Raw genomic sequence first — 14,813 nt, 5'->3', positions numbered from 1 at the left:
CTGTGTCCTAACCCCCCCCATACCCTACATAGGCTGTGTCCTAACCCCCCCTATACCCTACATAGGCTGTGTCCTAACCCCCCCTATACCCTACATAGGCTGTGTGCTAACCCCCCCCATACCCTACATAGGCTGTGTGCTAACCCCCCCATACCCTACATAGGCTGTGTCCTAACCCCCCCTATACCCTACATAGGCTGTGTCTAACCCCCCCCCCCCCCCATACCCTACATAGGCTGTGTCCTAACCCCCCCTATACCCTACATAGGCTGTGTGCTAACCCCCCCATACCCTACATAGGCTGTGTCCTACCCCCCCCCCTATACCCTACATAGGCTGTGTCCTAACCCCCCCCATACCCTACATAGGCTGTGTCCTAACCCCCCCCATACCCTACATAGGCTGTGTCCTAACCCCCCCATACTCTACATAGGCTGTGTCCTAACCCCCCCTATACCCTACATAGTGCCCTCAATAGTGTGGACGCCATTTTAAAATAGTGTCCGAATTGTTAGTGAGCATCACTGGACCCTATCTAGTCCACTCAATGTATCCCACAATGCACTGCGAAAAGTAGTGGACAAGCGATGCACCCTAACTCGGTAATGTCTCCCATCAGCCTTTACGGTATCACGTAAAGGCTGATGGGAGACATTTTTAACTTAATTTCTACTGTGCCGTTTGATATACGAAATTTTTGGAAATAAGAAAGAATATTTACAAAGATGAAAAGTAGCTCTGGATCCATTTTTTGATGAAAACTTGCTTTTTTAAATGTTTTCACTACAACGGAATATGACTTGAGAATGTTCCATCACGTCTTGGCTTGAAAATGTCAAGGGACACTAATTATTTTAGGTAATAAGTAATTATTATTGTATTATTATTGACATTAATATTTCATTTTATTATATAAAGTTAATTATAGGGTAAAATATTGCATTTTCATAAAATGACCGCTGAATGTTTTTCTGATGGGTGAAAATAATTAAATGGACCTGGCCACTTTTCCTGGCGACCGCTTCGTAATTATTATGCGACACCATGACGTCACTTTACGTGCGCCGTAAGTGACGCCCGAGTACTAACTTTAAATTGAGTGCAGTACGTAGTTCACTCAATCCATGTCCCCCATGTAGTGAGGAGGGAACAGGGAACGAGTGAACAGGGAACGAGGGTGTGGAGTCGGACACAGCCTGGGACTGAGCCATTTAATCAGCAGCTCCCAGGTGCAGCTCTCCACTCCAATCAGGACTCGCTAGACACTGAGAGCCAAAGTCGCAGAGACCCCTAGTGTCCAGGAGGGGACCCTCCTGGTGGTGCCACCACAGTGGAACTTGCCAATACCCTTTAAGTAAATCAAATTTAGAAGCAAATTTAGCTGAACCCATCTGATTAATACAGTCCTCAATTTGTGGCAGTGGATAAGCATCCGGTCTAGTTATATATATATATATATATATATATATATATATATAACTAGACCGGGTGCAGTAATATATATATATATATATATATCTAGAGAGAGAGAGAGAGAGAGAGAGAGAGAGAGAGAGAGAGAGAGAACACTGGGTTAAGAAACACTGGCAGATGGGTGGCACATCCGAGATGTTCCACCAGAACTGTGCAAGTTGGAACACCATTAAACAACCACAGATATGTCTTGATTAGAGCAAACATTTCAATACCATGTTCTTTAGACGAGGGCCTAAACAGAGGCCGCAGGTTATTTAAAGTTTTTCAATTGTCCTCGCAACAGACATCAGGAAAATCCAAGCCATCATCCTCAGGTACAGACAACAGGCACCTGCTTTCCCAACGTATCCGCCACCAACACCGGTTTGACAGTGTCTGGTTGCAAATTCTTCTGTACAATGTTGTCTCAGTAGGTTAACATGACAGAGTTAGGAATGTTTCCAACAGGTGGGTGTTGAGAGCACATAGTTCTGCTCAGATACCTCTTGCAAAACCGTGAAAGGTCCGTGCAATTTAGCTTGAAATGTTGAACCTCAGACAGGCAACAAGGCAAGCACCTGATCACCAGGACTGGACCTGTGAACCAAATCATCTCACCAGCCACATAGAGACGACGCCGGAAACCACTGACGTTATCAACCAACTTCTGAGGCGGTTCAGTATGTGTTACTACATCTTGCAGCAGTGGGCTGTGGGCTCTCCAAACACAAGTTCGTTGGGACTAAAGCCCGTACTTTCGTGCACCACCTCACTGGCACTGGCTTTCCACGGCACCTAGGCACTGAGCCCGGTGGACAGAGGCTTGGCTATGGTTTATCCCAAGCTGTTTCAAAACTTGAGCAAACAGTTGTGATGAATAATTCGACCCCTGGTCACCCTGGAGTACCTTCGGAATTCCAAACACTGAACTGAATTGCGTCAGTACTTTGACCACAGCCCCGCTGTACAGGTGCCCTGTGGGTTCGTGGCTGGATATCTTGTGCTCTGACACATTATCAGATTTAGAAGAGGGAAGGGGTCCCACACAATCAACAATAAGATGTTCAGAAGGCTGTCTAACCACTGGGAAGGGGAACAAAGGAGCGGGTTTTATGGTCTGATTGGGCCATCGGAGGGTATTTTCTCAGGTTTTATGGACCTGCAAGTGACCCAACTGATTGTGTGACGTTTTCAACACTTCTCAGCAAAATTTAGTTGGGACAACAAAGTTTTCTCCAAGTGGAAACCACTTCCTCCCCTGCAGCTCGCCCCTAAGGAGATATCCTTGAGCAGCACTCTCCCCATCGACACCTTTCCAAAAAGCTGCCTTTGCCCTGCTGCCAGGTCCCTGAGCAAGATGGGAAAAAAAGAGAGTCAGGTACAGACACCAAGAGATCCACACGGCCCCCTCTGTGCTACTTTGTTCCAGGTCATGTCCAGCAGGGAACATAGCACGCGTAAGTGCACGTGCAGTCAACACAGCTGGGGAATTTGGTGCACTCTCATCAGGTACCGTCAATACAGCTAGAGGAGATGTCACTACAGGAAGAGGCTGACCAGCACACACTCTGCTTCCAGCCAAACCATTTCCCTCATGGTTACCTTGGTGCATACCAACCCACAGAAGTCCGACTCCCCAAGGCTGAGGGGCCATCACATGACACATGACAAAAAAATCAAGCTATAGTCCTTCTACATATAAAAATGTTTGCTGGCAAATATCTCCCAGAACCTTGAAGTATTTCCAAATGGCCCTAATTAAGACACCATAATCAAATATTTACCCTGAGGGCTGACTGTCGTCTGTCCCCATGTCCTGTCCTCTGTCCCCGTGTCCTCTGTTCCTGTTCCGGCTGACTGTGAGAGGTCGAAATAATAAAATAGATTTTGAACGCAGAAACAAAATGCTATCTGTTGTGTTTGTGACCTTTCTGTAAAGCTGCTTTATTCCTTTTAGTGTGCTTCATGTGTGTAGATGTCCTCTAGTTGTGAGTGTAACCAGTTGTGCTGCTCCGTTCACCAGGCGGACAGCAGATTGACGTGCGTCCTCTTGTGTCCCCAGGCCCAGAGACATGTCACTGACCTGTACGAGGACCTCAGAGATGGACACAACCTCATCTCTCTGCTGGAGGTGCTCTCTGGAGAGACGCTGGTGAGCACTGTCTCCCTCAGGAAGTGTCCTGTCGTCTGTCCCTGTGTCCTGTCGTCTGTCCCTGTGTCCTGTAATCTGTCCCTGTGCCCTGTCCTCTGTCCCTGTGTCCTGTCCTCTGTCCCCGTGTCCTGTCATCTGTCCCTGTCCTCTGTCCCCGTGTCCTGTCCTCTGTCCCTGTGTCCTGTCCTCTGTCCCTGTGTCCTGTCATCTGTCCCTGTTTCCTGTCATCTGTCCCTGTGTCCTGTCATCTGTCCCTGTGTCCTGTAATCTGTCCCCGTGTCCTGTCCTCTGTCCTGTGTCCTGTCCTCTGTCCCCGTGTCCTGTCATCTGTCCCTGTCCTCTGTCCCCGTGTCCTGTCCTCTGTCCCTGTGTCCTGTTCTCTGTCCCCGTGTCCTGTCATCTGTCCCTGTCCTCTGTCCCCGTGTCCTGTCCTCTGTCCCCGTGTCCTGTCCTCTGTCCCCTGTCCCCGTGTCCTGTCATCTGTCCCTGTCCTCTGTCCCTGTGTCCTGTCCTCTGTCCCTGTCCTCTGTCCCCGTGTCCTGTCCTCTGTCCCCGTGCCCTGTCCTCTGTCCCCGTGTCCTATCCTCTGTCCCCGTGCCCTGTCCTCTGTCCCCGTGTCCTGTCCCCATGTCCTGTCTTCTGCATGTGTCGATTCTCTGGGGATTTTCTCATTTCTCGCTCTTTTCACTTGACTGATCACAGCAAAAATGTCTTTTTTTCGGGGGGACAAAACACAAAGTTCCTGATCTGCTTCCATCTCTTAACTTCACTGCACTGAATTATGGAGCCGTTTCGTTGGTTTCTTCATAACCTGCCCCCCCCCCCCCCCTATGCCCCCGTCTGCTGACCCCCCTCCTCTTTTGCCTTTGCCTTCTGTCTTTTGTGATGCTCTTGCTGTGAGAAGCCGCGGGAACGTGACCTTGTGAGGAACGTGCGGTTGGTGAGTGGTGATCGGACTGTGGCTGGCCGCTTCGGGGGGGCGTGGCATGCTAGGAGGCTTCTGGGTCGTGCATGATTGTCCCGCTCTCGTTCCTGTAGCAGCATCGGCATCTCATCAAGTCTGTGATGTAACGGTGGACACAGAGGTTTCACTAAAAAACGTGGTTTAAGTTGAGTTTAGCACTCATCACAATGTTGGCCGACCTTCAAATTAAGATGCAGCTTTCAGATCATTTTATTTCATCAAATAAATCATCACTTTCAAATCTTTTGCCATTCGTTTTCTGGCAAATCTGCTGTTTTGCAGCAGTTGCTGATTCCAATCAGTAAAATTCCTCTTGGTCATGAATCTGGTGTAGCTTTAACAGCGAGGATGTTTCAGAGTGGCCTAGCTAACCCTAGCTAACCCTAGCTAACCTTAGCCCTCGCCGTGTTGGAAGAAAGAGAATCTTTACAAAAGAGTTATTAGGTGTGAAAACCATCCACTCAAGAGCAGCGCCATCATTAAGTTATTAGTAGAATTATTAAGTAAAACCCTGAAGTCCCAACCAGAAGTAAAAGCAGGTTTTGGGAATTTATTAAAGTGATTGTTTAAACTAGTGATTGTGTGAGTCGTCAATATTTGCGCCTCATCAGGCTGATAACTTGTGCAGTAATATTGTGGCTGGAAGCTTCAAATGCGGCGCATCCGTGCATGTTCTGGCTCCACCGTCACTGCTGGTCAGGAACCGAGGATGCTGCTGGGTCGCCATCCCTCAGACGAGGCCACACAAGTCTGACCAGACTAAACAGGGTTTCATTCATTCACCCGTTCACCTGCAGACATGGTGGCTGCTTTGTGAATACATTAAAGGTCAGATCTGATGTCTGAACAAACACTCTTCATCTATGCAGAATTTGAATCCTACTTCAAATTTGCTGTCTTTTCTGTCCAATCGCAGCTGTTGTGATTTCCAGCCACTAGAACAGATCTGATTTCTTTCTTCTTTCCTCTTTGCTGACCTCAGTCACCTCTTTCATCCTCCAGCTGATTTTCGGTGTCCTCTCGTCTTTTCCAGCCCAGAGAAAAGGGTCGAATGCGCTTCCACAAGCTGCAGAATGTCCAGATTGCCCTGGACTTCCTCAAACACAGACAGGTCAGTCACACCTGGGAAGGTTCAGTCTGTTGGCTGATCTGCTTTTTGACTCCCTTTTTTTGTTTCACACCTTTTCAGGTCAAATTGGTCAACATCAGGAATGACGACATCGCGGATGGAAACCCCAAGCTGACCCTGGGCTTGATATGGACCATCATCCTTCATTTCCAGGTCAGGGTTAGGGTTAGGGGTTAGGGGAGGGTTAGGGTTAGAGGGTTAGGGTTAGGGTTAGGGGAGGGTTAGGGTTAGAGGGTTAGGGGAGGGTTAGGGTTAGAAGGTTAGGGTTAGGGTTAGGGGAGGGTTAGTGGGTTAGGGTTAGGGGGTTAGAGGGTTAGGGTTAGAAGGTTAGGGGAGGGTTAGGGTTAGAGGGTTAGGGTTAGAAGGTTAGGGTTAGGGGAGGGTTAGGGGTTAGGGGAGGGTTGGGTTAGGGTTAGGGTTAGAGGGTTAGGGTTAGGGGAGGGTTAGTGGGTTAGAGGGTTAGGGTTAGAGGTTAGGGTTAGAGGGTTAGAGGGTTAGGGTTAGAGGGTTAGGGTTAGAGGGTTAGAGGAGGGTTAGGTTAGGGTTAGGGTTAGGGTTAGGGTTAGGGTTAGGGTTAGGGTTAGAGGGTTAGAGGAGGGTTAGGTTAGGGTTAGAGGGTTAGAGGAGGGTTAGGTTAGGGTTAGAGGGTTAGGGTTAGAGGGTTAGAGGGTTAGGGTTAGAGGGTTAGGGTTAGAGGAGGGTTAGGTTAGGGTTAGTTAGGGTTAGGGTTAGAGGGTTAGGGTTAGAGGGTTAGAGGAGGGTTAGGTTAGGGTTAGAGGGTTAGGGTTAGAGGGTTAGGGTTAGAGGGTTAGAGGGTTAGGGTAGAGGGTTAGAGGGGTTAGGGTTAGAGGGTTAGAGGAGGGTTAGGTTAGGGTTAGTTAGGGTTAGGGTTAGGGTTAGAGGGTTAGGGTTAGAGGAGGGTTAGGTTAGGGTTAGAGGGTTAGGGTTAGAGGGTTAGGGTTAGTTAGGGTTAGGTTAGGGTTAGAGGGTTAGGGTTAGAGGGTTAGAGGAGGGTTAGGGGTTAGGTTAGGGTAGAGGGTTAGGGTTAGAGGGTTAGGGTTAGGGTTAGAGGGTTAGGGTTAGAGGGTTAGGGTTAGAGGGTTAGAGGAGGGTTAGGTTAGGGTTAGTTAGGGTAGGGTTAGAGGGTTAGGGTTAGAGGGTTAGGGTAGAGGGTTAGAGGGGTTAGGGTTAGAGGGTTAGAGGAGGGTTAGGTTAGGGTTAGAGGGTTAGAGGAGGGTTAGGTTAGGGTTAGAGGGTTAGGGTTAGAGGGTTAGGGTTAGAGGGTTAGGGTTAGAGGGGTTAGGGTTAGAGGAGGGTTAGGTTAGGGTTAGTTAGGGTTAGGGTTAGGGTAGAGGGTTAGGGTTAGAGGGTTAGAGGAGGGTTAGGTTAGGGTTAGAGGGTTAGGGTTAGAGGGTTAGGGTTAGAGGGTTAGAGGAGGGTTAGGTTAGGGTTAGTTAGGGTTAGGGTTAGGGTTAGAGGGTTAGGGTTAGAGGGTTAGAGGAGGGTTAGGTTAGGGTTAGAGGGTTAGAGGAGGTTAGGTTAGGGTTAGAGGGTTAGGGTTAGAGGTTAGGGTTAGAGGGTAGAGGGTTAGGGTTAGGGTTAGAGGGTTAGGGTTAGGGTTAGAGGGTTAGAGGAGGGTTAGGTTAGGGTTAGTTAGGGTTAGGGTTAGGGGTTAGACGGTTAGGGTTAGAGGGTTAGAGGGTTAGGGGAGGAAGATTACTGGTGTTTATTCACAGGAATATGAATGAAACTGTTGTTAAATTGAAAATGACTTTGATTTGACTGACTGACTGACTGACTGACAGACAGGCTATTTTTCTAATCTAATTTTCTGTTGTGAAATACAAACAAAAAGCAACCCCCCCACCCCCCTCCTTATGTCCAGTAATAGTGGACCACCGGGGGATTCTTAATCTGAACATTCCTGCTACTCTCTGCATGAAGCTGGCAGGAAACATTAAAACTGCAGTAAAACCCGGGGGAACCGTTTCCCAGTGACCATTCTGGGAGTCAGAGGAGCATGTTTCTGGGGATCCAAATCTTGGACACAATAACTAGCCAGCTATAATTTGGTGCACCAAACTACAATCTTTATATTAATTTCTGCACTTCTCTGTTGCAGCTAGCTACTAGTTTCCCAGGTAAATGAATTCTGTTCAGCAACGTTTGTGATGAGACCAAATCATCCTCGCGCTCTTAAAAATGGGCGGAGGCTCTTTTTCCGTTCGGCTGCTGATTCACTCTGTCCCCACGTCAACTATAGAAGTGGAGTTTCCCTTCTGGAGGGAAAATAGCAGAAGGAGGAGAGTCTTTTTCCGCTCGCCACCCTTTCCTGCACGAAAAAGAGGAGTTTGCATGTGAAATGATGAGTTGTGCAGTGACTCATCACCATAGAACAGATGATAATAGAACAGATGATAGAACAGGGTTAGGGTTAGGGTTAGAGGGTTAGGGTTAGAGGGTTAGAGGGTTGGGTTAGGGTTAGGGTTAGGGTTAGAGGTTAGGGTTAGAGGGTTAGAGGGTTAGGGTTAGGGTTAGGGTTAGAGGGTTAGGGTTAGAGGGTTAGAGGGTTAGGGTTAGAGGGTTAGAGGGTTAGGGGTTAGAGGGTTAGGGTTAGGGTTAGGGTTAGGGTTAGAGGGTTAGAGGGTTAGGGTTAGAGGGTTATGGTTAGGGTTAGAGGGTTAGGGTTAGAGGGTTAGAGGGTTAGAGGTTAGAGGGTTAGGGGAGGAAGATTACTGGTGTTTATTCACAGGAATATGAATGAAACTGTTGTTAAATTGAAAATGACTTTGATTTGACTGACTGACTGACTGACTGACAGACAGGCTATTTTTCTAATCTAATTTTCTGTTGTGAAATACAAACAAAAAGCAACCCCCCCACCCCCCTCCTTATGTCCAGTAATAGTGGACCACCGGGGGATTCTTAATCTGAACATTCCTGCTACTCTCTGCATGAAGCTGGCAGGAAACATTAAAACTGCAGTAAAACCCGGGGGAACCGTTTCCCAGTGACCATTCTGGGAGTCAGAGGAGCATGTTTCTGGGGATCCAAATCTTGGACACAATAACTAGCCAGCTATAATTTGGTGCACCAAACTACAATCTTTATATTAATTTCTGCACTTCTCTGTTGCAGCTAGCTACTAGTTTCCCAGGTAAATGAATTCTGTTCAGCAACGTTTGTGATGAGACCAAATCATCCTCGCGCTCTTAAAAATGGGCGGAGGCTCTTTTTCCGTTCGGCTGCTGATTCACTCTGTCCCCACGTCAACTATAGAAGTGGAGTTTCCCTTCTGGAGGGAAAATAGCAGAAGGAGGAGAGTCTTTTTCCGCTCGCCACCCTTTCCTGCACGAAAAAGAGGAGTTTGCATGTGAAATGATGAGTTGTGCAGTGACTCATCACCATAGAACAGATGATAATAGAACAGATGATAGAACAGGGTTAGGGTTAGGGTTAGAGGGTTAGGGTTAGAGGGTTAGAGGGTTAGGGTTAGGGTTAGGGTAGAGGGTTAGGGTTAGGGTTAGAGGGTTAGGGTTAGAGGGTTAGAGGGTTAGGGTTAGAGGTTAGGTTAGGGTTAGAGGGTTAGAGGGTTAGAGGGTTAGAGGTTAGGTTAGGTTAGGGTTAGAGGGTTAGGGTTAGGGTTAGGGTTAGAGGTTAGGTTAGGGGTTAGAGGGTTAGAGGGTTAGGGTTAGAGGGTTAGAGGGTTAGAGGTTAGGTTAGGGTTAGAGGGTTAGGGTTAGGGTTAGGGTTAGGGTAGAGGGTTAGGGTTAGGGTTAGGGTTAGGGGTTAGGTTAGAGGGTTAGAGGGTTAGGGTTAGGGTTAGAGGGTTAGAGGTTAGGTTAGGGTTAGAGGGTTAGAGGGTTAGGGTTAGAGGGTTAGAGGGTTAGAGGTTAGGTTAGGGTTAGAGGGTTAGGGGTTAGGGTTAGGGTTAGAGTTAGGGTTAGGGTTAGAGGGTTAGAGTTAGAGGGTTAGAGGGTTAGGGTTAGAGTTAGAGGGTTAGAGTTAGGGTTAGGGGTTAGGTTAGGTTAGGGTAGAGGGTTAGGGTTAGGGTTAGGGTTAGAGTTAGGGTTAGGGTTAGAGGGTTAGAGTTAGAGGGTTAGGGTTAGAGGGTTAGAGGGTTAGGGTTAGGGTTAGAGGGTTAGAGGTTAGAGGTTAGGGGGTTAGAGGGTTAGAGGGTTAGGGTTAGAGGGTTAGAGGGTTAGAATGAAATGCAGCAGAAGTTCAACACTCACTTTCTGCATCATGTCCATTGAATTTGTGGATTTAAGCTCCTTTTTGTTTTTTTAGGGTGTTTTAATTTGCATAAAGCTCTTTTTGATGCTTTACTGGGGTCTGGAGTAGGTGCAGTTTTCCACAGGAAGACAAGCTAATGTTAAAATAACAGTGAGGACAATAAACATTTCCTGGAATTGTTGCAGCCTCACCTGTCCCTCGAGTCCCACTTTTGGGGACATAAAAGCTGAACACAATGATCCCAGCAGCTCCGTTATGTTTGACGTACAGTATAAACCCCAGTGAAAATTAATTTTACGAATCTATAAAATGATATCTAAAACATTTTCATTTTCCCTTTCCAGCCTTCCTCTTCTGTAAAACCTGTTAAATAAAGAGAAAACATCAGATGTCTGCACACTATCGTGGCTCACTGGGGAGTTTATCTGGATGAGACTGAAGAGAGTCTTTGTCATTTTATTATAACCAACAAAAGCTTTAAGAAATGTGCTTTTTGTGGCTTCGTAATCAAGCTGTTTGCATTATTTCTGCCATATTTCCCCTCAGATTTCAGATATTCAGGTGAACGGCCAGTCAGACGACATGACAGCCAAAGAGAAGCTGCTGCTTTGGTCTCAGAGGATGGTTGAGGGTAACCAGGGGTTACGATGCGACAACTTCACCAACAGCTGGAGGGACGGGCGACTCTTCAACGCCATCATCCACAAGCTCAGGTGAGACGCTCACCTTCAGAGATTCAGGTTAGAGCACAGGCCAGAAACTCTTGGTAGAGAAACTTATTTATTCATTTCTTTATTTGTTTCTTTGTGTCTTTGTTTATTCATTCATCTTTCGACCTCAGTCCAGTAGGAATTCTGCTCCCTGTGTACGACCTTTTATATGCTGCACTTGAGCTGCTCCTTCTGGTGCAGCTGTTGGACTTTAATGATATTGTTGAAGTATTCCAGCCACATCTATGTTGATCCCTTTGTTCTTCTGTTGGAAGATTCTCAGATCAGTACGTTCAAACATATTCTGCAGCACTTGATTTGCTCACCTTTTTGGTCCCTTTGTTGTACTAGCATAAGCATCTTTATCCGTAAAGAAGCATTCAAACGTCTGCTGATGCTGCAGGCTCATGTTTAAGGTGGCGTGCCCATTTATGATGGCGAGCTTGCACAAACATGTCGGCTCACCACGACACACGAGAGGAGCATGTAGCTCCACCGTCTGGGCTGTGAACAGATGATGAAGCAGGGCTCGCTGGAGCTCTGGCAGACTGAAGGGGAGCAGCTGAACGATGCTCTCAGCTTTGGAAGTGGAGCCTTCACCTTCCATGTTACTAGAACATTCCTGAAAGGCATCCTGGAAAATATGAAAGGAATTCTGGAATTTTGAGGCTAGTGAGGTCTCAGCCAAGCGGCACTTCCTCCAGCAACAGGAGTCAGGAATATATCCAATTAAAGATCTCTCAAAGGTGCATTTTCAGCTGTCAGTATTGTTTTAATCGATACCATCTTGTTGTGTCTACAGGCCCAATTTGATTGACATGGGTCTAGTGTATCGTCAGAGCAACCAGGAGAACCTAGAGCAGGCGTTCACCGTGGCAGAGAGAGAACTGGGTGTCACCAGACTCCTGGACCCCGAGGGTGAGAGAATGAGGGAATATTGCTCAGTGGCCCTTTAAAGATGTCAACTGTGTACATTTAAGACCCCCAGCAGATATACGATGCTTTGCTTTACCTACTCTCCTTACAGATGTGGATGTGCCTCATCCAGATGAAAAGTCCATCATTACATATGTCTCCTCGCTGTATGATGTCATGCCCAGAGTTCCAGATGTTCAAGATGGTGTCAAAGCCAATGTGAGTCTCCTTCATCCTCTATGACCTGATCGTATCCCCCAGATAGCATTGACGGCTAACGTTTGTGTGTTTGTGCTACAGGAGCTGGAGCTGCGTTGGCATGAGTATTATGAGCTGGTCACCATGCTCCTGCAGTGGATCAGACACCACGTGCTTGTGTTTGAGGAGAGGAAGTTCCCAACCAGCTATGAGGAAATAGAGGTGCAAACATCTGAGCTTGTAAAAACCAGACTAATTAAACACGTTTAAGGAATTTCCGTTTTCCTTTTTTCCTTTTCTTACATTGTCAGGTCCTCTGGCATCAGTTTCTAAAGTTTAAGGAAACTGAGCTTCCTGCAAAAGAAGCTGATAAGAACCGCTCGAAGAACATCTATAAATCACTCGAGGTGAGTTTCTTTACGCAGACAGTAAATCTTCATTAGGTTTGGAGTATTTGCTGAGAGCAAAACCACTTTCTCCTTATGGATTTTACACATGGACATAGTTCAAAGATGTTTGTGACTGAGAGTTAAGCATTAACTGAGAGTCAAGCAGTAACTGAGAGTTAACCAGTAACTGAGAGTTAACCAGTAACTCAAGCATCCACATGTGAAACCTTTCTAAGATGGCAGCAGATGAAACAATGAGGGCATCACTGACAGGAAGTAAGAACATTACTGGCCACATTTTAGACTTTTTATTGCAGGAATTGAGTTTGACGAGTGTGGTTAAAAATGAGCTTTTGTAGTAGAACCAATGAGAATTAAAGTAGAGAATCCTAATTAATTCCTAATTAATTCCTAATGTGCTTGATGTTTCCCAGGGTGCAGTTCAGGCAGGACACCTCAAAATTCCACCTGCTTATCACCCCATCGATGTGGAGAAGGAATGGGGACGCCTGCATGTGGCCATCCTGGACAGAGAGCGGCTCCTCAGGACAGAGTTTGAGAGGTAAACTGGCTACAGGCGTTGTTCATCACATGTGCTGTTGCCAGAGCAACCGCGACAGTCTAAAAAGATAAAACCACAAGAAATCGCCAAGTAAACTGTACAGGAAGGTGACTAAGTTCCTTGTGATGAAAATCTCTCTGGAATAAAGTTTAGTTCAGTGAAGCAGGAAGTAAATATCAGGGTCAAGAGAGGATAACGGCAGCGTCGCCATGGCAGCAGCAGCAGCAGTTTGGTCATATGAGAGCTGCAATAATTATTTTTTGGATCCCGGCGCCACAGGGCGGGGCGTCCTCACAGTCTGAAGCCCACTGTTAAGAAACGTCCCGCTTTAACAGAGCTGCCATGGCCTTCTTGCATCAAGGTTACAATATGAAATATTTAAGCCATCAGAAGATTCAGTGAGTTGGTTTTTTTTACTTTTTAACAGTTTTTTGGTTGGTTGTGTTTTCAGTTCCTTTCGTTTTACTCGTAATGTTAAAATGATTAAAGAGGTCAAGAGCACTGTCCCTCTGCAGGATGGAGCGGCTCCAGAGGGTCGTCAGTAAGGTCCAGATGGAGTCGGGGGTGTGTGAGGAGCAGCTCAGCCAGGTGGAGGCGCTGCTGCAGACGGTGAGGCCACCTGGGGGGGGGGGGGGGGCTAAACCACATTGTTGGGCAGCGTTGCAACGTGTGTGTTGGTGCTGCAGGACGTGAGGATGCTGAGCTCAGGCAAACCTGCTCGCCACACGACGGAGATGGAAGCAGACTTGGACAAAGCCGAAGCGAGGATCCGCCTCCTCTTCAACGATGTTCAGCTACTGAAGGACGGGCGCCACCTGCAGGCGGAGCAGATGTATCGCAGGTGCAAAAGAACTCCCCACTGGGCTGAAGAGCCGGTTTAGGAGCATGTTGGCATCACACTCACAGTCTCTGGAGTTGTGTTGGCCTTAGTTAGAAATGACTTAGAAATGAAGAATTTCTAATTACAATTAATTCATTTTAAAAACCAAAGGCTCGTTTCGGAGTGCACAAAGTTTTTTCCAGCTGAGGACCATGGTGTCAGGGGAACAAATGACCCCCTGCCAGTGCTCAGGTGGCCTCGCTCTTCTCCTCCCAGCCCAGCTCATCCGGGACCTGCAGGACTGCTTCTTCATCATCAAGTCCCTCAACAAGGCCCATGCCCCCCACCCCTGGAATGTGGCCAGAGGCCCGCTGTACCCAGCATACCCTCATTATCTGGTCTAGGAGGTGCCAGGCCACCACCAGGCGGTGATCCATTGAAAGCTCTGCTGCTGTCTTTACCCGACTGTCCAGAACTTGTGGTGATGGATGTAGTAGATGTGCAGAACGAAATGTCCTGATGTCAAGAGCCTCAGACATTCTTTGGTTCTGGGATGGTGCTTGATATGGACGAGCAGTGCGTAGCGCACAAGTCTGCTAAGTGAACCGTGCTGGGGCAGATCAGGCAGGCCGTTCCTGCCTGTCACCCCATCCAGGCTCAGCTGGCATTGCCCACATGAGCAATGACGCCCCCTGTAGGCACCCTCCAGAACCCTTCCCTGGGACTGCACACATGGGGGGTCCTGTTGTTGGGACCTGTTCCCTAACCCCCAGATACTGCCTTCATCAGACTCTCCCCATGGAGATGTTCCACATCCCAGGATGGGACTGCCAGTGTTGTCTTTAATAATCTGAAGTTCTATTCTATAAAATGGATGAAAGTGTCTGTTGTGATCTCCATCCAGGGTGTATCGTCTGCACGAGAGACTGGTCAACCTTCGCAGCGAGTACAACCTGCGCATCAAGTCAGGTGTGACGCCCACACAGATCCCCCTGAGTCACATGCTCACCTCCCAGGTCCTGCAGCAGGCCGCTCCAAGGGGGCGCCCCGAACTGGACGAGGTCACCTTACGCTACATTCAGGACCTGCTGAGCTGGCTGGAGGAGAACCAGCGGCGGGTGGACGAGGGAGCGTGGGGCTCCGACCTGCCGGCCGTTGAGTCCCAGCTGGGCGGCCACCGCGGCCTGCACCAGTGCGTGGAGGAGTTCCACACCAAGATGGAGAGGGCGAGGGCCGACGAGGTGACCACACTCCTGGCTCTTTTACATTTATTTACATTATTC

General features: G+C 47.9%; 1 protein-coding gene across 33 annotated transcripts in view; it reads left to right on the top strand.

Moving 5' to 3' along the window:
* Positions 1 to 14,813, top strand: part of pleca (plectin a) — a 68,496-nt gene that overhangs the window by 34,086 nt on the left and 19,597 nt on the right. For 20 of the 33 annotated variants that reach the window (XM_057021183.1, XM_057021182.1, XM_057021193.1 and 17 more), the window contains 13 exons: positions 3,518 to 3,607; positions 4,512 to 4,547; positions 5,605 to 5,682; positions 5,761 to 5,853; positions 10,483 to 10,649; positions 11,449 to 11,564; positions 11,674 to 11,780; positions 11,862 to 11,981; positions 12,071 to 12,166; positions 12,583 to 12,710; positions 13,226 to 13,319; positions 13,397 to 13,551; positions 14,435 to 14,771. In XM_057021183.1, the coding sequence (XP_056877163.1) occupies positions 3,518 to 3,607; positions 4,512 to 4,547; positions 5,605 to 5,682; positions 5,761 to 5,853; positions 10,483 to 10,649; positions 11,449 to 11,564; positions 11,674 to 11,780; positions 11,862 to 11,981; positions 12,071 to 12,166; positions 12,583 to 12,710; positions 13,226 to 13,319; positions 13,397 to 13,551; positions 14,435 to 14,771 (1,617 nt within the window). The remainder of the gene's footprint in view (positions 1 to 3,517; positions 3,608 to 4,511; positions 4,548 to 5,604; positions 5,683 to 5,760; positions 5,854 to 10,482; positions 10,650 to 11,448; positions 11,565 to 11,673; positions 11,781 to 11,861; positions 11,982 to 12,070; positions 12,167 to 12,582; positions 12,711 to 13,225; positions 13,320 to 13,396; positions 13,552 to 14,434; positions 14,772 to 14,813) is intronic. The other 13 variants (XM_057021187.1, XM_057021195.1, XM_057021204.1 and 10 more) reach the window with 1 other exon arrangement.

This window comes from Takifugu flavidus, chromosome 21 (genome assembly GCF_003711565.1).
Source record: "Takifugu flavidus isolate HTHZ2018 chromosome 21, ASM371156v2, whole genome shotgun sequence".
Lineage (NCBI taxonomy): Eukaryota > Metazoa > Chordata > Actinopteri > Tetraodontiformes > Tetraodontidae > Takifugu > Takifugu flavidus.
The sequence above is the reverse complement of the archived record's forward strand: the minus strand, read 5'-3'. Positions and strand labels throughout refer to the sequence as shown.